This window comes from Desmodus rotundus, chromosome 7 (genome assembly GCF_022682495.2).
Source record: "Desmodus rotundus isolate HL8 chromosome 7, HLdesRot8A.1, whole genome shotgun sequence".
Lineage (NCBI taxonomy): Eukaryota > Metazoa > Chordata > Mammalia > Chiroptera > Phyllostomidae > Desmodus > Desmodus rotundus.
Window position 1 is genome coordinate 49,834,893 of NC_071393.1, and position 23,190 is coordinate 49,858,082.

Below are 23,190 nucleotides of genomic sequence, written 5' to 3' on the forward strand. Positions count from 1 at the left end.
AAGGATATATATTCTTCTTCATTGCAAATTGAGATAGATGAAAAGTACTCAGGAATATCAATCTTTATATAACCTGTCTGGCTTACTGTTGAATACCAAATTTCTGTAGCCAGAGAGCTATAGCCATATATGTATATATGGATGGATACACACACACACACACACACACACACGGTTTGAAAAACTCTCAAATCAAAGAAATGTGGATTATAGGGGATGAATATTAAAAACTTTTCAAAAACAAATCCACTCATGTTGTACTGAAGTTACATCTATGTTTCGTATGTTTACTTATGTCTTAATCTGTGCTCACCCACATCATCAATGATGGCAGGTTTTGTGGTAAAGCTCAGATTCATTGTTTCTGTAACAGTGTCTAGCACAACACAGTGCCCATTTAAGAAGCTTTGATGATGGTTACAAACCTCAACAGGACTCCCAGTTACTACTAGGATATATTGTAAAAAAAATGTTAACAAACTTATAATCACCAATAACAAAGATTCTAGCACTAACTTGTCACTGTTTTTAAGTACTCTTTTCCAGTACAAAGGCAACTTCTGAGTCATGCAGGACTTCTCAACACAAATGCACAAGGTCACTGCAGATTCTGATTCTGATGCTGATTAATTCTGATTCTGATTCCGTTTTGGGGGTGGCTGAGAGTCTGTTTCTAACATGCTACCAGGTGAGGCCAGTGATGCTGGTCCAGAAATCCAGTTTGTGTAGCCAGAGAAGAGAAATATTTCTAGGAAACCAACAAAAAGAGTTCCTTGGATTTTAATAAGTTTTACTGTAAAGGGGGTCACCCCAAATGCTGCCTACTGTCTCAGTTGAAGTAATGACTATCATTGTTCTGAAGACAGAAACTTCACATGGAAAATATAAAGCACTAACAGTCTAGCTCTAGTTTAAAGGAATTAGATTTATTATTTTTCCATCGAAACATTTATTCATTAATCAAATTTCTGATCTGGGGAATATCAACCAAGTTCCACTGTCAGGCAAGACGGAATTTTAAAAGGTACCAAATTTGTATTTAAGGAGTTTGCAGTGTGGTCAGAAAGTTGAAATGTCCTCCCCAAACACAAATGACTGTACCCCGATATGGAAAGGAATCACGTCCTCAAACAAGTGAAAAGTGGGTGGGGGTTGGGGGCATTAGAGACACACAGCTGTGTGACTCGAGGCTTCCTGATGAGGCCTGGGGGCCCCCCTCTGAAGGGTGAGCAGGGTTGAACATGGAGACAGGCAGTGAGAATGGTCCACTCAGGCCTATAGACAGAAATTTGGGTGTTTCCGTTAACATTTTTATTTCTACAACCAAAATGTTTACCCTTGAACATCTTAGGGCATGTTTTATTAAAAGGTTTTTTAGCACTTCAGAGATTAGAGATCCTCAAAACGCTATGGAGTTCTGCAAGTGGAGTTTCTAGACAAGCAGCAACTCCACAGAAATGCAAGTTCTCGGTCCCCAGTCGGGACCTACTGAGTGAGAAACTCTGGGCCCGGCGGGACCTAGGTTCTGTTGAAACGAGCCTTGCACAGTTAAGTCGGAAAACCCGTGGACTAGTTCTCCTCTGCTTCAGTATGAATAGGAATTTTCTCAGGATCCTGAGCTCCCCTCCCCCACCCCAGAGAATCTGATTTAGTACAGTTGAGGTAAGGACTGAAATATGCATTTTTATTGCATTTATGAGTGACAGTGGTTCACAAAACCCTATGAAATATGAATTTTTAATAAGCACCCCATCCTCTCCTGACACAAGTGGACCACAGACCCCATTCTGAGAAACACTGAGTTAGAGTCTCAGAATAGGGATGAAAGAAAGAAAAAAAGATGTGAAGGGAGTCAACAAAAACAGGTAGGAAAGGAAGTAAAAGAAAGTAAAACTGCTCGATGTTTATCCATATGAAAGCAGCCAGAAAGGAAAGGGTTTGATTCTGAATGCTCTGGAAAGAATATTAGATCCAGAAAGCTGATACCTAAGTAACTCACGCATTTCATAAAGTTTGATGGACGGCTCCGCGAGGATTTCTCAATAGCCATAAACAATTCCTCTTTTATAACAGAGGTCTCTGAGTATGACTCCTCTTGACATTACAAGTGTAGAGAAATCGCTCACGTTCTTCCCTGCCTGATGCCCAAGAATTTGATAAACCATTGCTGTTTTTAAAGGACTGTCGTTTATTGCTTGTGGGTCACAGGAGAGCTTAATGGCAGAAATTATTCCTAAAGCCTCATCCTGTTTAGAGAGCGAGGTCAGCATTAGTCATTTCCTTTCAGAGGTTCCTTTCTTTTTCCTATAAACTTTTTAGGGATAAATCTCAGAGAGACTTAGTATGTACACAATAAAGTTCTGACTCAGTAGAAGCTACAACTTTATAGCGTAGTGAGGATAATTACTAGGTTTTAAGGTTGAATTTTATCCTCTAATCCTCTTCATTTTAAAACACAATTGAATCGCCCATTTTGGGGTTATTCCAAACAGAGGATAAAAACACGGCGTTCCTGAAGTCCTCGAGGAGGCGTTTCATTTCTGGGGCACCGAGAGAAAGCAGGTCTCCCGAAACGAAACGAGCGGGCTGCTGCCGGGTGGCCCCATTATCCAACCAGGCCTCTGTGCCTGTCCTCTGTTCTGCACTTCAGAATCAGGGGTGAGGAGCAACGGCCCTGGAACCAGAAGCCTCCACCGTGCAAGGAATGTGTGACTTTGGGCAAATCACCTCCTCTCTCCCTGCTTGTTTTCTCATCTATAAAATGGGCATGTTGACCGTAATAACTTCATGGGTTGGGTGCAGCAATTAAAGAGATCATAGAGCACGTAGAAAGGGCCTGACACTTAGTAAGCCTTTAAACATTCGTATTATTCCACGTAGTTTATATAGCATAGAATGGATCTAAGTAGACATGAAGATGGCACTTGAAATGTTATATTCAAACACATGTGTCATTGAAAGTACTTTGATAAGTGAATCGCTCTTTACCTAGTCAGGAATTCATTAGATTAGATTCCTAAAAGACCATGGAGTGGAGAGCTTCAGCCCTTTCCCCCCAGCTTTATTAACATTTCCATTCCAAAGTATCCCTAAAACAGCATTTTTCAAATTTCTCAGGCTGTCTGGTTTGTATTGTGGCTCTTGCGTTACATGTAGGATCTTGATGGGCTACCTAATCTCTTTGGACTCAAGTTTCCCAATCTGTAAAATGGGCTCTTGGGCAAGCACCTGCTGTAGAGGGCGCCTCAGGAACAGAGTTGCTGCGTCGCTGCGGGAGGAGGCGGCTGCTGTCCCTTGGTCCTCAGCAACAGAGGGACATGAGTACTGACACCTAGGTGTCTGTGGCACCTCCCAAAGCAGCCACCCAAACGGGAGCAATGTCTCCCAAACCGTGTCTTTTACCTTTCAGGTTCATGTGAACTTCTATATAGTTCTATTCCATGACATAGCTCTTTTCTATCCAATATGTAGCAATGTTTTAAATTGCCTTCTAGTTAAATTACTTAACTTCCTCCTTCCTCTCATATTCCTCAAGTAAAACTGATACTCCTTGGGTCCCCACTTACTCCCCCAGAGGTAAGGATATCCATCCCTTTAAGAAAACCTAGAGGAAACTGCTATGCAACCATCACATTTTCACAACCAAACTACAATTCAAAGTCTAGTGCAGTAAACAATTCGATTCTCAGATATTCTCTCCCCACCTTTGCGCTCACCATCAAAGATCCAATCCAGGGGCTTTGTGTGTAAACACACAGCATAGGAATTGAAGCAGGAGAAGCAAAACTAGGTAAGGCAGCATTTAGTGGAGGCGAGACTGCCACACAGGACTGTTACACAACTCATGCACTCCATGTTCAGCATAAAACATTCCCCAGAAAATTGTCATGGGATGTCTCCCACATTTCAAAGGCACAGAGTTGTACCATAGAACTTGTACATTTTCAGAATAGGGCTCTAAGACTTTATTGAAATGATTGCTCTATCATTTTTAAAGAAAGAAGAACTCATTTCTAGTTTTTGTGTAATGAAACCTTAATGTGGACACTTAAACTTTTTATCTTAGTCTTCAAATCTAAAAGACAAATTTAGGTTTGTTCATAGCTTATAATAAATGGTGGTATCCCAGTCTAATAAATTCAGAATCCTGTGATTTATAACAAGCTTTTAAAATAAACTTTCTACTATGTAACAGTCATAACGCCATAAAACATAAAGTTCAACTCTCAATTATTTTTCTTTCTCTAAATATGTCAAGCAAAGTCGATTTACAGACTTCGTCACTCTCCTATGGGAAGGTTATAGGAAAAAAGGACATGTTTCCTGCAATGTCACCGAGGTCTATTCCTTAGGTCTTAGAACCACAGAAAGTAAAAATTGTACCTTAAAGTGTCCAGTAGTAAAATTTATACACACTATAACAATAAATGGAATTTTATAATTTATTAACCAATTGAAGTAAAATTAAGGAGCATTTTTATATTTGGAATGTAAATGATGGTTTTTCCACTTAATGATTTATTTCTTTGAAGTGGTGGTTATAAAGGTATACATATCATCAGCATAAACCACTTGTCTGTTAAGATTCTTATTTCTATTAAAATTTGTGTCATGAAGTTCATAGAAATGTTAACAAAAGTTTTCAGTGAGTACTTTTTTCATTTCATCAGAAGCTTTGGAGACCTTTACACTTTCGAAGAAGCAGAGTTTTAAAGTAAAGCAAAATCACCGTGTGAGCACATGCAAACTGGTATCTTCTCCTTTTGAAAAGAAGTTAAAATGTAGTGCTGGGAAGATAAAAGACCTCAATTGACTCACAGGCTTAAACCGCAAATTTTATATTTTCCTTGGAAATTTAACTAAGATTATTACCATACGTGTTTTTTAAAGATTTTTTTAAGGCTAAGTTTTCCAGCCCTGACCACATGGCTCAGTTGGCTGAGTGTCGTCCCACAAAGCAAAAGGTCGCCGGCTGGATTCCTGGTCAGGGCCCATGCCTGGGTTGTGGGCCAGTCTGCAGTTGAGGGCATGAGAGAGGCAACCCATTGATGTTTCCTTCTCACAGCAACGTTTCTCTCCCTCTCATTGCCTTCCTTCCTCTCTCTCTAAAAATAATTAAAAAATAAAATTTCTAAAGGCTAAGCTTTCCGAAGAGATGGTCTGGGTGCAAGGACCTGAGCTGTTTTGTGGGTGAGACCTACCTGAACCAGTTTGACCTGTACAGGGCCACTGCCCACCGGCTCAAGTTCAGAGCCCACTGTGGGCACCCAGAGAGGAAGGCAAAGCATCTTTTATAATCTTAAATGTTGCCTCAAATAAACTATTTAACCCAGAGCCCAAGGGGAGATATTTTTATATTTTTCCTAGTAAAAAACCAAGACACACTCAAGGATTAAAAAATAAATAAATCAGAGAATGCAAAAGTGCCAAAAGGGAAAAAAAAACACCTGAGGTTCTCTTAAACCTTCTTCACACCGTCTAGCAAAAAACCCTACCCCAGCAATATATTCTCCACTGGTACTCACTGTTAAAGGCTGATGTATAAAAATTATTTGACTTTTTATGAAATATAATAGGTATATTTTGTATATGTACAATTTTACAGTAAAATACAATTATACTATAAATATTGTTCTACATGTTTGTTGGGAACCGCCTGGCCTGGTTTCAGAGGCTGTAACCCTCCATGGTTAAGGCTGAGTCAGAGTTGGGACCATAAGCCATGAAGGAGACAAAGCTTATCTCCCTGGCAGGTGTGCCACCTCTGCCCACTTCACCCTGCTTGGCCCTGAGCTTGGCCAGTTAGCCAATGATGGGTAAGAATCCTCAAGGGAGGATCAACCTAAGACAGGCTCTGGTCACCAGGGATAAGCTCGCAGGGAAGGACTCAGGGGGCTGTGGAAAAAGGGGGTGATGGACCCTCGCCCCTCGGCTTTGAAATAGCCTGAGTCCTCATTCTTTCCACAAGAAGTCTCCTAATCTCTTGGCTGCTTTACTTCCCTTGCCTGACTTAAACCTGAAACATAACAGAGGGCGGTGCAGTCCTGTGCTGGGAGGGGCGGATTCCCTGGGGAATCAGGCCTAAGAAAAATAGTACATTCCTGTGAAACCTACTTAATTTGTACCCTCAGCTTAAAGAATAAGGGTCCAGACCTGAGATGAGTCTGGCGCCTAAAGTTTTATGGCCCTCTAACTAATTGGCTGTAACTCAGAATAAGCCCTCAAGGTTCTCTGTAAATCCTGTATTGTTTAGCCCTTACTGGCTGACAATGATTGATGAGCTTTATCTGCATTCCTATGCGAATGAACCTAATAAAAGCCCATGGAGGGAAAGGCTCAAGGCCCTTCTCCTTTGAGAGGATTGGCCACCTCTCCTCCCCAAGCAGATCATGTCTTGGTAGACTTATTCCTCACCCGTGGTGGACGGGGGCGGGCGGGGGGCTGCGTTAAAGCCCCCCAACACATGTTCCCAAGATTTCTTGGCTAAAATGAAATCAGGAAGACAAGAAGTAGTTGAATTGCCTAATGATTTAGTTGCTTAGGGCTATGATAATGGTATGCTCCATTTACTTTATGGGAATTTACCAACTAACGAGAGGTCAAAGGAGCAGGTTGTTCCTGTCTACTCTTTGGAGCTCCAGCTCCGCAGACAGAGCCAGGATCCTGCATATAAATGTTTGCACTCTGACTATTCCCTCCTCCCGACCCATTCTAGGTTCAGTGCACACCATGTCCCCTTGATTAGTGCACTCTGTAACATAGGGTAGTAAATTAAAATTTTGTTATGGTTTATTTCCCATACTTGATCGGGTTACAGTTTAATTATGTCATAGCATCATCCAGTAATAAAAATGACAGTGATTAGCTTGTGATGTTGATGTATCACGATCTCAGACATTTCGTCCTCTCCACCTTGACCGAGCTATGTTTCAGCTACCTACCTGATGTTTTCACGTCAGACTGGTCTTATTCGTTACATTTTGCTTTTTCCTAGTTTCATTTTCTAAGGTTATTCATCTTATCTTGTGGTTCTTAGAAGTGAGAGAAAGACAGAGAGAGAGAGAAGGAAAGAGAGTTAGGCATTGTGAAAGCTACTTGCGGATGCTAAGGAACTCTCCACTTGAAGGACATGTGAAGTGAGGATAAAATTTTGTATATGTACAAAATTTAGGATGCATATTGTCATTGCTTTGACCTTTTTTTACATTTATTTTTATTTTTTTAAATTACTTTGTTTTTCAATTGCAGTTGTCTGCATTTTCTCCCCACCCCTTCCCCCCCACCCTATCCAAACCCACACCCCTCCCCTGCTTCCACCCTCCCCCTTGATTTTGTCCATGTGTCCTTTACTGTAGTTCCTGAAAACCCTTCTCCCCACTATCCCTTCCCCCTCCCCTCTGGCTATTGTTAGATTGTTCTTAACTTCAATGTCTCTGGTTATATTTTGTTTGCTTTTTTCTTTTGTTGATTATGTTCCAGCTAAAGGTGAGATCATATGGTATTTGTCCCTCACCACCTGGTTTATTTCACTTAGCATAATGCTCTCCAGTTCCATCCATGCTGTTGCAAAGGGTATAAACTCCTTCTTTCTCTCTGCTGTGTACAATTCCACTGTCTAAATGTATCATAGTTTTTTGACCCATTCATTTACTGATGGGCACTTAGTTTGCTCCCAGCACTTGGCTATGGTAAATTGTGCTGCTATGAACATTGGGGTGCATAGGTTCTTTTGAATTGGTGTTTCAGAGCTCTTAGGGTATAATCCCAGCTGTGGAACTTCTGGGTCAAAAGGCAGTTCCATTTTTAATTTTCTAAGGAAATTCCATAGTGTTTTCCACAGTGGCTGCACCAGTCTGCATTCCCACCAACAATGTACTAGGGTTTCCTTTTCTCCGCATCCTCTCCAACACTTGTTTGTTGATTTGTTTATGATGGCCATTCTGACCAGTGTGAGGTGGTATCTCTGGTTTTAATTTGCATCTCTCTGATGGCTAGTGATGCTGAGCATCTTTCCATATGTCTCTGGGCCCTCTGTATATCTTCCTTGGAAAAGTATCTGTTCAAGTACTTTGCCCATTTTTTAATTGGGTTGTTTGTCTTTCTGGAGTGCAGTTGTGAGTTCTTTATATATTTTGGAGATCAGACCCTTGTATGAAGTATCATTGGCAAATATGTTTTCCCATACAGTTGGTTCTCTTTTCATTTTAATGCTGTTTTCTTTAGCCATGCAGAAGCTTTTTTATTTTGATGAGGGTTTACATAGGTTCTCACGGGATGCTCACTTCATTGTAGAAATGAATAGTAAAACATATAGCTGTAGTATGTTGGGTCATATTGTCCTGCATTATGAGTATCCGGACCTGCATTTTATTTAAGTAAATTTATCAAATATTTATGAAGCACCTGCTATGTGCCATGAATTATGGTAAGCATTTGTGATACAGTGGTGAACAAAATAGACCTAATTCTGGCCCACCTAGAGTTTCTAGTCCAGTGGGGAAGAAGGCCATGGAACAGGGGTATATAGACATGAAGGCTATTCCAAAAGAGTAGGCAGTAGTGCTTTGGAAGTGTAGAGCAAAAAGAACTAAGCCACCCTCCTGGGTTGGGGGAGGAATCTATTCCCGAGGATAAAGTAAGCCAGCAAAGATGGGTGAGGATAAGAGATGCTGAATATTGGGATCTCCTAATGAATGGTCATAAAGTGCTTGTTGTTTTTGGAAATCAGTGGTTATAAGATATTGACTAACAAAGCATTTTTTATGCTATTGGAGAACCTCTAGGAGTAAGATCTTGTTACAACATGCTAAAAATGTGGACTGAGACTCTCAAAGCACAAGATTATTGCTTCTGGTTCCGATCTACCAGTCCAGGTGCCAATTAACTTCTGCTTTTTGTTCATTTTCTTTGCATCACCCATCTCAACAGGCATTATATGTTTTTCCCTCCCTCACCCTAACTCTCTTCCGGCTGCACCCATCAAACCATAACACTAAAGAATACGATGTTTTCCAAAATATAGTGTAAATAACTGGTATAAAAAGACATTCAGGTAGAATGAGGACACACTTTTTGACAGTTATACATTTATTTTTATAAATTCCTTCCTTTTAAATAAATTCAATTAATACTAGCAAGGCAATTTAAAGAATACATTGAGTAAATAAAAGTAAAGCAACATTTAGGAAACATCATTAGAGTAGGAGTGTGCAAACTGATGATTTAACCTTTCTATAGCACGTGATTCTTCTATTAAGTGGGAATAACAAGACCTGCTTCACTGATATTGGCAAAATTAACATGTCCTTAATCCATAGCTGAGTTTCTCGTGCATGGTAAGTTTTGAATAAATGATAATTTCCTCTTTCTTCCCTTTCTTATTGTATACATGCTGATCTTCTTGCCAATTCTTAATTGACTTTTACTATTAATGATAAAATGTAAGATACTGCCCATTGACTGTATTTCAAAATAAAATCTTGAGATAATCTTATTATAGTATATTTTCTAATGTTAGGATAGGTAGGTATGTAGATACTTAGAAATAGACACAGATATACACGTATACAAGTCAGTACAAAACAAAGTGTTAAAAGACTGGAAATCCTTTTCTACACTAATAGTCAGTAGGCAGAGAGCTTCAATATTACTGTGATAAAAAACTTGTTTTATTTCTCTCGAGGTGAAAAAGGAGGAAGAGAAGCAGAGGCTTTCAAACTAGAAAAGAGGTGAACCCTGAGCTCCGCCATTTCCTAGCTGTGTGACCCTGATCATAAACTTGACCTTCTGGGCCTTGGTTTCCTCATATAATGACACCCACTACCATACAAGAGTGTTTAGAAAGTAGCGACAATGTATGTGAGGCGTGGAACACTATACTTTGCTTCAAATAAGTGCTAAAAAACATGATTATAGTTATTATGTTCAAGTTTATCTATTGCTCACTACAAAACTATATGAATACCTCATTGTAGAAAAGATGCTATTACTCTTAAATCTATTCATGAGAAAAGCCTTAAATTAGTTTTTTGAATATGCAAAACAGTATCAGTCAGACTTCATTGTAGATAACAGAAGCCATTCTTATCATTTTAAGCAGAAGGATATTTTACACACAGTATAAACACAGAGGTCTTATACACATCATCATTGGAAGGTCTAGAGAAGCAAGCAGCTACTCAGCTGGGGCATCAGAAGAACAATGCAGAACAGGCCAAACTAGGTGAGAGGCTGTTCTTCCATAAAGGAGAAGCAGGAGGACAAGCAATGGGCCAGCGGCTGGCTGGTTCTGGGAAAACGTACAGTCCTTCCAGGCTCAGGACGTGGGGGCCATCGTGCTTGGTTCCAGAGTTGGGTTGCTACGTAAAACACAGGACACCAATTTAAATTTGAATTTCAGATCAAGAACAAATAATTTTTAGTGTAAGTATGTCCTAGGCAACATGACAGACTTATACTGGAAAAAAAATGTTGTTCTGAAATTCAAATTTAACTGGGAGCCATGTGTCTAACTGGGGTCCTGAATTACTCCTCCTTTATCTGAAATTCAAATTTAACTGGGTGTTCCGTATTTTTATTTGCTAAATCCGGCAGCTACACTCTGGAGCCACCCAGAGCCTACTGTTAGAACAGCAACAGAAGGTGGCCTTGCATGAGGCTGCCTCTTGTCAGTCTCAGAACTGCATCAAATTGGCAGAAACTAACTCACATTGGGGATTCTGGCTGTGAAGATATTTGGGAGATACAACGCTTAACTTTTCATTCTCTGTATTATATTAGAAGACATGCAAGAATTAGAAAGGAACATATGAAAAGCAGACAATTCAGCACGATAGCTGCACAATATTACTGAGTAATTGCATTTGTAGTTTGATTTGTATTTAACAAATACATGTACCTTAAGCACCTGTTACTTTCCAGGTATTGTTAAATACTCCCTATACTGTTATACTCCCTTAGTATAACAGTATAATACCAAGGAAGTATTGAGGAAGCAATACTAAGCAAAAAAGACAAACTTCTCACAGCGCTTATATTCTAGTGAAGGAAAAAAAATACAATTAATATAACTAGCAAAAATACAATTAATATAACTAACAAAAACCCTATAAATTACAGAAATGCATAAAATGGGAAGTAAAAGCCATTTATAATCCTACCAGTGCTTCTTCCATCTTGATGCAAAAAAGTAAAAACCTCCTTATCCTTTTCTCCCTCAAATTTTACCTACCAGAAATCATCCTTAGTAACAGCTGTATGTGTGGGCTTGCACATACATACACTGTAAGAACACTAAACCCAGACGCTAAGTCCCACAGTAGTGGAAAGTTCAAAGGCTCAGTTCATCTGCTGAAAGGGTCAGTACTCACAAAGCTAATGAGAAAAAGACAAAATCCAGACATCTTTCTTCTTCCTTGGGGTCCTCAGAGCCAGATTCTGCTCCAATGTCTATCTGGAAGTCACTTCCCGGTCTCCACCCCCAGCCCAGGTGCCTTCATCCTGCTGGCTTTCCCTTTACCCAAGCGATCTTCTCTGTCAGAGAAGCCTGACCCGGTCTGAGCCAGACCCCGGCACATACAGGACACAGCAAACCTCTTCCTGGTGGCACTGATGAAGCTTTGATCAATTCCCTTCTGTCCAGTTGTTTTTTGCCGATGCTAAAATATCTCCAGTTCATTAGTGTGGGGATGGAGGGAGATGAAGGAGATGAAGGGGATAGAAACATCCCTCTGTGTTGCTCTCCCTGCCCCACGCTGACCTCCTCTCTCTCACATAGTTAGGTCTTAACTCCTCAAGTTGTAACTCCTGATCCTGGGTGTCTGACTGACTCCATGACCATGTTTTCCACCCATTTCCCCATGAAAACTCTGCCACTCTCTAAACATACTTATTTACTTTTCCACTTCTGTCCCTTCATCATGACACCAGTCTGCATGGAAGACCTTACTGTTCAACACCCATGGGCCTTCATGCTGCTCAGGATCCAGCCTCTGTGACTCTTCCTCAGAGTGAGGAAGCAGGGACTGAGGTGGCGGAGGGAAGAACTAGCAGAAGGTGTGTACAGAGGAGGTTTTATGGTTGGCAGCTGGGGGTTAGGGTTGTCCCAGATGAAACATGGCATAAAAACTTTATACTGCTCTGACTTGCCGTGAAATAGAATTAGAATAAAATGTACTTGCAAACTAATAAAAATTGACGGTTTCTTTAAAAGCATATTGCAGGCATCAGCCGTTCCTGTTCCAGCTTGTACAGGAAACAGCCTTGACCATGACTTCAGTTGATGCAGATCCTCCAACTGCTGGGACTTGGCTGGCACTGACCGTATCGGGACCAGCAAGGACACTGCTTTCATGTCCAGAGCCTCTCCCCAGAATCTCTTTGTTCTGCTTTCCCTCTCCCTCCCTGTGAAAACCTCTGCCTGCACTGAGATGTTAAGATGGATTTTTGAGGACATGAATCTCCCCAAGTCATTGGCACTCAGAGAAACCCTTTCCTTCTCATGAGCACCTGAGTCATGAATTTGGTTTTTGTTGGGCAGGCAGGCAGAATTCGAGTTTCATTTCAGAGAGAGCAGAGCCACAGGCACAAACATGCATGTGTGCTGTGACTTTATCAAAAATGCAGACCCAGGAAACCAGGAGGGGTAACAAAAGGGAACAAGGCAGGAAAGAAGGAAGCACTAACAGAAGGCAGGTTTTGAAACTGGCCACCAGTAAGCGCAAACTGATTGCGTACTCTCCCAGCACTATTCTCCAGGGAGCTGTCTCAGGACCCTCCACCAGAGATGCAGGGGAAAAGAGTCTATCTACTAGTTCCTTTCTCCCACCATCAAGTTCGCTTGACAGGGACTTAGTCCTGCTGCACATCCACAGTGCATGTGGCTGGGCACTGGGAGAATTCCACAGCGCCCCATGCCTCAGCACCAAGTGATGCCCAGGGCAACAGGTGAGAGAGGTGTGGCTGTGCATGAGGTGAGGGGCTGTCTGTGGGTGCGAGAGGTTGGTCGGAATCTCATCTGCGGCTGGGGTTGGGACTAAAGAGTCTGGAGGTGACTGAGAGTGAATAATCTAAGAGGCTTATTAAATGTGTGTCAGATTCACCATCTGAAGTAACTCACCTTATTCTCACGTGGACCCACATATCATGCCAAGAAAATTTACTCAACAGTGTGAAGCCTCACAACAGTGCCTTACAAATGAAAATCCACTTTCCCTTGTGAAAATCTGGCATGTCAAACTAAAATCAAAGGGAGCTAAGTAGACAGAGGTTTTTCTTTTTTCTTATAATGCCTAATCTTGGTGAAAATGGGTCTCTGGGGATCTGGATAGGTACTGGGGGAATGAAACTTAAGACAGAAAATAAATTGAGTGAAGCAAGTCTGAATGATTTAAAAGTTAGAAGACCTTGTTATTACCAGTGAGATAAAGGAAAGGGGTTCTCTGGTCCACTCAACAGATATTCTATAGGACTTCCAGTCAAGATGGCAGCGTGGGCAGACATGGTTCACATCTTCGCACAACCACATCAAAATTACAACTAAAATATGGAATAACTGTCACTCCAAACCATCAGAAATCAAGTTGAATAGAAGTCTAACAACTATGGAATTAAAGAAACCAAATCCATTCAGACTGGTAGGAGGGGTGCAGACACGGAATGGGCTGGTTCCTCACTCACATGTGGTATATATAAATTAAGGAGGAATATCTTGGGAGCAAGGAGCTCAGCCCCACACCAGGCCCCCATCCCAGGGTTCCAGTACAAGGAAGATAAGTCCCCACAACTGCTGGCTACAAACACCAGCAGGGATTGAGTTGGTGTTGGAGTCCCAAGCAGTTCCTCTTAAAGAACCCACACACAGACTCACCTACTCATACTCACTCCATCTGAGCTCCACCACCAAGTTAGTAGCTTGAAAGGCACCAGTGGCATAAAGGGAGAAACTGAAGTGTCTGTCATCAAAGTAAGCAAAGTCCATTGTTCCTTTTCTAAACCTTCTGCCCACAGAGCCAGCAAGTTGGTGCCATATCTGAGACTCCATCAACCTGGCTAGCAGTCTTTGTTCTGTCTTGGAGCTCTCCAGACACTCTGCCCCACCCAATTTATGGGACCACCCAAGCTGCTTCCCTATATGAATGGCTGGTCTTGGTTCATGCTGAACAACTTCCTAAATCCTGTCAAACAAGCAACAGCTGGTCTCAGTGAGCCCCAGGCCCAGCACTAGCAGCAACCAGCCTAGATTCACAGCTTGGCTTCTCTTGAGAATCTCCAAGCCCAGCACAAGTGGCAGCCATCTCAGACTGCTTTATAGCTCAGGCAGAGTAGCCTCAGGTAAAACACGGATGAGGACTGACCTTGGCCTGCACCACCTGAGGAAACCCCAGGGCCAGCACACCCAGGGGACAGCTACAGACCACAGGGGAGCATCACCAATCTGCCCCCCCATTGCTGATCCTCCACTGAGGGCAAAGGTTGGTGGTTAAGGGGTCACAGCCAATTGTTGAAGCTGACTTGCCTGGGTAAATCCCTCTCATTGATCTGCCAATAGCAACCAAGGCTCAAATACAAGAGAAGGATGTACTCAGCCCACACAAAGGGTACACCTTGAGCAACCAGCTTAGGTGATAGGGGAGATTGTGCCACTGGATCCTATAAGACACTTACTACATGAGGCCACGCTACCAAGACACGGAGTCACAGCAGCTCTACCTAATACATAGAAACAAACACAGGGAGGCTGTCAAAATGAGGAGACAAAGAAACATGGTCCAAATGAAAGAACAGATCATAACTCCAGAAAAAGAGCTAAGTGAAATGGAGATAAGCAATTGATCAGATGCAAAGTTCCAATCACTGGTTATAAGGATGTTCAAGGAACTTAGGGAGGATCTCAATAGCATTAAAAAGATCCAGTCAGAAATGAAGTTGTCCCAGAGGCTGCTTATGTGGTCCTCATTTTTTTGGATTATTTTTTCTTCTTGTTGTTCTGATTGGTTGTTTTTTGCTTCCTTATGTTCCATATCATTGATTTGATTTTCTGTTTCATCCACTCTACTCTTGAATCACTGTAAATTGTTCTTTATTTCAGCTAGTGTATACTTCAAGACATCCAACATTCACATCATAGGTGTCCCAGAAGAAGAAGAAAAAGAGCAAGAAATTGGAAATTTATTTGAAAAAATAATGAAAGAAAACATCTCTAATTTGGTGAAGGAAATCGACATGCAAGTCCAGGAAGCACTGAGAGTCCCAAACACAATGGATCCAAAGAGGCCCACTCCAAGACATATCATAATTAAAATGCCAAAGGTTAAAGATAAAGAGAGAATATTTAAAGCAGCAAAAGAAAAGAAGTTAGTTACCTACAGGGGAGATCCCATAAGACTGTCAGCTGATTTTTCAAAAGAAACTTTGCAGGCTAGAAGAGTTTGGCAAGAAATACTCAAAGTCATGAAAAGCAGGGACTTAGAGCCAAGATTTCGCTACCCAGCAAAACTATCATTTAGAATTGAAGGGCAGATAAAAAGCTTCCCAGGCATGAAAAAACTGAAGGAATTTGTCATCACCAAACATTATTATGTGAAATGTTAAAGGAACTTATTTAAGAAAAAGATGAGGAAACTATGAAGAATAAAATGGCAAAAATACAAATCTATCAAAAATTAAATCTAAAAACAAACTAAGCAAACAAGAACAGAGACAGAATCATGGATACAGAGAGCATTTGGATGGGTGCCAGATGGGAGGAGAGTGTGAGGGAATGGGGGTGGAAGCGAGGGGATTAAGAAGTACAAATAGGTAGTTACAGAATAGCCATGGGGGTATAAAGTACAGTATAGGAAATGGAGATGCTAAAGAACTTATACACATGACCCATGGACATGAACAATGGTGTGGGGACTGCTTGAGGGAGTGGGTGGTGCTGGGTGGAGGAGGGCAAACTGTCCAATAGCATAGTCAATAAAATATAATTTTAAAAGAAAACAACAACCAAAATAGCACTAATAATAAAAGAGATATTCTATAAAGAATTTTTAGCTGTTTTACTTTATGTTCACTTGTCAAGTTCTATGAAGCATTAATTAGAAGTATACACAGATTTTTTAAATATATGTTTATAAATTTACATTACAGAGGCAAAGGAAGCAATCTAAAGGAAGCAGATGTTCAGAATCTTTATAGGTGCTATCCTGGAAGGGAGCCAGCATGAAAAAAATGAACGTGTTTATCTGTTGGAAGAATATGAGTGGCAGGAAAAATACAGGCTGAATAGACACTGTTTAAAAAAGGAGAAAGGAAATATGGGTAACTTCAATTTTTTATAGTTATCAGCTCTGCATTTATTTTTTTTTAAGCTGGATACTGTTGAATACATTATGAGTAGATACTGGCAAAAAGGCTGATGTTTCTACAATCATGCAGTATTACTTCAAAAGGAATTATTTCACTTTAAAGAAAATACTTGAAGTGTTAATATACCTTAAGAAACATTCTCATTTACATTCTGCACCCTATGAAGAAATTCGATTATTGAGTTGTTTCAAATATGCATAAAATGATCTAAATGGTTTAAAATTAATACGTCACATAAATGTTGTTAAAATGTATTAAAGGGTTGTACTAGAAGACTAAACATAATGAACACAATAATGAAGATAGTGCAACCTTTCTTTCAAACAATGAATACACTTCAATTTCTGGTTTAACGGCTGTGTAAACTGCTACAGAAACCACAGTCTATGTAACCATATCACTGGGCAAATTCTTGAAGATCAAGGGCTTGGTTATAGTCAGCCATAGCTTCCTCAATCACACCTATTTTACCACGAACTTCTGCTCTAAGATTATATATCAGAGCATCATTAGGCTTCAAAGAGAGAGCTGTAAAAGAAAAAAAAATCAAAATATGTTTTATGCTAACCCTCAAAAAGTCTCATTTTTAAAAAAATAAAAGTTTTATAACAACGTTAACATTACTTGTTTGCAAAACTTTTTCTTTGTATGCATCTAATTATTTAGTTAAATTTAAAATATTGAATCTTTCTAAGAAAATTAAATTGGGGAAACAGTACAATGTCTTTCTTTGAAAGGCTGGCAATGCTTCTGTATGGTTTCCCTAATAATTTTCTGCATCTTAGTTTACCAATGCTGTAAATTATTACATATAGGAAACCATATTGATTACATTAAAATATGAGATATAAAAACATTCATTCTAACATACACTTATCTAGACAAATAGACCTGATGGGTTTACTCTTTGTTATTTAAACAAATATGTTATTTAAAGATAAATACATCAGCCACTGTAATCTTTCCCAAACCATTGTAAAAAAAAAAGTACCTTTACTTAGGTCTTCCTCAGCTAATTCATATTGCTTTAAACAACAGTGGAACTGTGCTCTGTTAAAATACACAGCAGCCCAAAAGGGACAGCTTTCAACTACATTTGCAAAATCTTCTTTTGCTTCTTCATACTTCTTTAACATTGTGTTTGCAATAGCTCGATTCATGGTAGCACATTCATCTTCTGGATCAGACGTTAAAGCCTTTGAGAAATAGTCACTGGCCTATGAAATGTGAAGATAGTGATAATTTGAATATATTTTAATTGGCAGCAATACAGCAATTTGAATTACTTTTACTTGTAATATGAAATTAAGGCCAATGGCATTGGCAGGGTATTGTGAAAAGGTGAAAGGTTTACATGATCTGAAGAGAAACCTCAGTATCCAAGGTATTGTGGAAGTATTTTATCCCAGATACAGATAATAAGAAGGTGCACTGTCTGCAGAGAACGCAAAAAAACAGTAATAAAACTGGCCAGTAGTTGGTCTGCTTTTTGTTATCACCACGTGTAGGCAACTCTAGACTATGTCAGTAATAAAAAATGAAAGGAGATTGATGGCACACCATGCAATATGAAGATGATATATTATAGAACTGTACACCTGAAACCTCCAGAGATTCATTAACCACTGTCACCCCAATCCATTTAATAATTAAAAAAATAATAAAATAAATAGTCCTCTCTGTTAAAGTGCCCTAGTGCACTGTTGGTGGGAACGCAGACTGGTGCAGCCACTGTGAAAAACAGTATGGAATTTCCTCAAAAAACTAAAAATGGAACTGCCTTTTGACTTAGCAATTCCACTTCTTGGAATATATCCTAATAATCCTGAAACACCAATTGAAAAGAGTAGCTGCACTCCTATGTTCATAGCAGCACAGTTTACAATAGCTAAGTGCTGGAAACAGCCTAAGTGCCCATCAGTAGATGAGTGGATCAGAAGCTGTGGTACATTTACACAATGGAATACTATGCAGCAGTAAAAAAAAAAGTAGGAATTCTTACCTTTTGTGACAGCATGGATGGAACTGGAGACTATTATGCTAAGTGAAATAAGTGAGTCAATGAAAGACAAATACCATATGATCTCTCTTTTAAGTGGAATCTAACAACACAAACAAGTGACCAAAATAGAATCAGAGGCATAGAAACATGGAACAGACTGACAGCTGGAAGAGGGGAGTGGGGGAGGTGGGGCTGGTTGAAATAAAGTAAAGGGATTAGTCAAAAAACATACATGCATGACCCATGGACATGGGCAATGGCAGAGGGATTGACTGTGGGAATGGGGGGCAGGCTGGATGGAGGAAGACAAAGCAGGGAAAAAATGGCACAACTTTAACAGCATAAAGAATAAAATATTTTTTTAAAAAAGTAAAATGCTTCATTACCCTACCCCCACCCCACAAATCCCATAGCCCAGCCCTAGAAAAAGGTAAAAAAGATAAAATATGTTAGAAAATTAATGTTTCATAGAAAAGCAGAGATAAATAAATTTTGAAAAGAAGGTTCTAAACCATACCAAAAAAGAGATAAAAACTCAGTTATACTATGACAAGCTATAAGGAAGGATGAGCGAAGGTAAAAGTCAGCTTGTCAGAAAGATCAAAAGAATGTAGATATTCACAGCTCACCATGAAGGTGGAAGGGGCCCTTCAAGGTGTGGCCCATAGACCAGTGCTGGCGTCTCAATTAACAATAAATCAGAAATTTTTAACAAACTGGTCACTTACCACAAATGGCTTGAGATTCTGATTAGACACCCTACCACTCAAGGTAGGAATCTCTTCTCCAACTCTAAAACTTCCCTAAAGGAAAAAGGCATTTTCCACAATAGAGCTTGCTCTCTCCAGTACCTTACCACCTGATTTTTCCCCAGTACACCACAATCCGGCCTCTACCTGCCTCTTTGCCCTAGGCGGTGAGTTCTGCTCTTCTTAAGGTTGAAGACATCCTCAAGCCCAATGGACATTTTCTAGTTATTTCCTTCTGTGATATTTCTGTGGCATGAATACCCTTGACTCACCTCCCTTCTTAAAACTCGGTCTGTCTTTGAAACAGGATGTCTCCCTGGTTTTTCTCCTACCTCTTTGATCATTTTTTATCAGTGTCCTTCACTGAATTATTTGTCTCTGTTTCTCAGGGATTTTTCCGCAGTGCACTTCTATCATCGAAACATTGATAGTATGGTGGCCAGAAGCCCAACCATGGAGCCAGATTTCCAGGTTCAAATCCTGGCTCTACCACTTATTACCTCTGTGTCTTTGGCTGAGTAACTAAAGCGCTCTTTGCCTCAATTCTCTCATCTATAAAATGGAGTTAACAAACAGAACTCTACATCCAGTGCTGCCAGGAGGATTAAGTGAGCTACCAGTAAAGTACTGAGAATGATATGCAGAATCTAGTAAGGACTCCACTATTATTGATACATCATTTTTCCCAGTGTCTACAAATGAAGAAACATCATGGTCCTCAGGCAATATTTTGTGGACTTAGCTCCCTAAGGTTTTTGAGAGACAATAAGATAGCGATTCCGTGACTGACCTCATCCCAGAATGGCAGCTATTCTACGCTGCAGTTGGAGTGTGGTTGAAGGATCTGTTAAGAAGGCAACAGAACTGACATCCTTTTGTGACAAGCTGAAGGAGAATTTACTCCTGAACAGAAGGCTGGACACACCATCACCGGAAATGAGGCAAGCGAATGACTCTAAGCAGGGTCAAGACTTCCTTCAACAAGCAATGTAGGCTTCATTTTAATTCACTAATAAATGATCAACAAAGGATGCACAATAATACATCACAAAAGCATGACTCCATCAGGGAAGAGTAAATGCCTATCTCAGCTAAAAATAACAGAACTCACTAAGACACAATAGGGTGCTTACCTTTGAACAATTTAACTTTCTATTGAAACTTCCCAAATATGTTACTTAGAAAATGAAAGCCTATAAATATAATAAGGTTTTTTGAAGTACAGAAGTATTAACTATGAAACAATTAAAGGCCAAAGACAACAGTCACAATGGATGGCGTTGATTTTTTAACAACTGGTCCAATGCCCTCGTATTTGTAATTAATTAGAAGGCAGATCCAATTATTTTTTAAAGTCACCTGTAGTCACAATGCATACATGTAGCTCATCCACGTGTGGTCTAAATCATTAAGTCACTAATTCATGATAAAGAAACCACAACACATGTGTTTTAACTCCTAAGAGATTTGCTCTGACCCTTTCTCCTGACCATAAGTCTTCATCCTAGTATAGTCAAAAACGAAAGTGAGGGGAGCAGAAGATAAAGAATTTTCTCCACAAAGAGGCCTAGAGTATATTAATACAGCTGAATAACTATTCTCAAAGTCTGTTTGTCTCTAGAAGGAGTTTGCACTGTGAAAACGAAGCACCCAATATACCAGGACAGAGGACAAAATACATTTTCGATAAAACATTTCCCTAGCTAATGGCAAATGACATAGAAACATACTTAAAAAAAACAAAACAAAACACTACACTTTAGATTTAACAGAATAGTTTCATAGATGATGCCCAGAGTTATTAAAGAAAAATACATTGAAAACGTGAGGGTCTCCTGTTCATGTGGATCTCCATTTATGGAAACAGAAAGCTGCCCTGGACAACATCATTGACTCTACGATGTCGGGGAACATTGCTAGGACCCAGGCAGATGGGGGTCTGAGTTTGATGAAGTTTAAAGCAATGGACCCTGGCTTGTCAGCCTGGGGAAACATTATCATCTCAGTTGCCCACTGAGGTCTGAGCTACGACAGTCTCATGTCTTACAGGATTATACCTCTGATAATTCCGTGTCCCAGCATCTAGCCTCACCACTGAGGTCAACCAGGCTCATCCCAGGGATCGGCAAGCTGTTCAGGGTCACGATCTAACTTGGGAAAGAATAAGAGCTAAACAAAGACAATGGCAGAGGACACAGGATGGAAGGGACATGTTCAAGAAAAAAAGAAGAAGCAAAATGGACAGGACTAGATGAATGAGGAGAAGAAAAGAAATTTATGGTTGATGTCGATGTTTTCACTCAGATGACTTTATGGAAGATGCCTTGCTGAGTTGAGAGACGGTTTATGCGAAGCAGCACTGCACTGGGGGTGAGGATTTAGAAATTCTGTTTGGGGCCCTAATGCACTTGTAAAACATCCAGTTTTAGCAACTGGTGGTCAATATGGGTTAGCAGTTCAGATGAAAGGTGGAAACTGACCTGCAATCTAAACATGGGTAAAGACAGGCTTTCTGAGTAAGGAAATCTAGGGAGAAGAGGGAGTATGATTTCTGGCCCTAAAGAGTTTTCAACCTGTTTGGAGTGAGGAGTTAAGAGATCAACACACAGACACAACTGCGGAGTAACACAGTTGTATTGAATAAACAGTATTGAATTTGTATAGAAACAATTGCATACAAAGCAGTATAGAGTCAAGACCTCATTTTAAATTCATAACCACGAACCTCCAATGAGAACTTAATATTGTCTGATAACCATGTATGATGCCGGGGGGGGGGGGAAATCGCTGCATATTATATAAATGTCTAATTTCCATGCTGTACACTTAAAGCTAATATAAAATATTGATCGCCACCTGTAACTTTAAATTTTTTTAAAGAAAAAAATAGAGAATTGTGCACTGAAAGACAAAAAAAGGAGCTTAATGTTTTCTGCTGTAGTTCCCCAGCAGGTTCACCCTACCACTCTCTAAAATAAGCATGTCACATGATCTCTTTTCTCCGCAGACATTCTAGACACCCTGTTCCTCCACCTGTTAACTGTCCACCCTCGATGATAACTGATACTCGTATTCCATAGAGAAAATGTAAACAATAGGAACGCCTACTATCAATATCTGCCAAACTGTATATATCTCTTCCCTGACCCTCGGCCTTCCCTCACACCATAATGCATAGCGTGTCCTACTCCAAGCAAAGGCCACCCCTGCAACTTCCAAACTCTAACTCCATCAAATTCTCCAAGATTTTGACCCTAATTATCCCTGCCACTCTCTCCTGCATCAACAATTTCTCCTTTTCTACCAGATCTCATTAACATAGCACCATGAATTAGCCCTCAGCTTAAAAACAAAAACAAGAACAAAAAAAACACTTCACCCCCTCTAGCTATCATCCCCATTCCACTCTCCTTCTCCAAAGAAGAATTTTTTAAACCAGTTGAATCCTCCCGAATTTTTCCCCTCACATTTTCTCCACAACCCTGTCCACTTAAGCCGCTGCTCCACTCCTGTTCCAACAGCGTTCTTGCCAAGGTCCTCAATGACCTCTTCTATCCTCCGCTTCCTTGACATCTCAGTGGCATTTGACACAGGACATGTTTCCCTTCTTGAAGCCCTTATTCTCAAGAGTGATATGCTCTCCTGCTTTTCTTGTCATCCTGGCTGGGTGCTCCCTTCTCAGTCTACCTTCTGGCATCTCCTCTCTGCTTCACTTCTAAACATTGGTGCTACCCAGGGCTCACTCTCAAACACCCTCTCTCCACCTATACTATCTACCCAGATAATCTTATATAGTCCCACAGATAGGCTAACACGGATGCAATAATGCTTATACGAAACGGTAGTAGGCATGTATCACTACCAATAAATGTAACCTACATCATAAAAGAATCCTTCCTTACCTTCTTCAGCTCTGTATTCTCAGGGTGTTTATAAATAAATGCCAAGCACATAGTAGGTACATCATAAATATGTGAGGAGTGAAAGAATGAAGAGCTAAGTGGAAACAGGAAATATTTTCTGAATTTTTCCAGCAAAATATAAGCAAGAAACATAGCCTCTTAACACATAAAGAATCCCCAAACA

At 40.2% G+C, this 23,190-nt stretch overlaps 1 protein-coding gene across 1 annotated transcript in view; it reads right to left on the reverse strand.

Annotated features, from left to right (window-relative positions):
• Positions 1–16,137: 16,137 nt before the first annotated feature.
• The window catches only part of TTC6 (tetratricopeptide repeat domain 6), a 191,266-nt gene continuing 184,213 nt past the window's right edge, over positions 16,138–23,190 (reverse strand). The window contains exons 32-33 of the mRNA XM_053927694.1: positions 17,345–17,570; positions 16,138–16,881 (exon numbers count right to left, since the gene is read on the reverse strand). Of these exons, the coding sequence (XP_053783669.1) occupies positions 16,751–16,881; positions 17,345–17,570 (357 nt within the window). The 3' untranslated portion in view covers positions 16,138–16,750. The remainder of the gene's footprint in view (positions 16,882–17,344; positions 17,571–23,190) is intronic.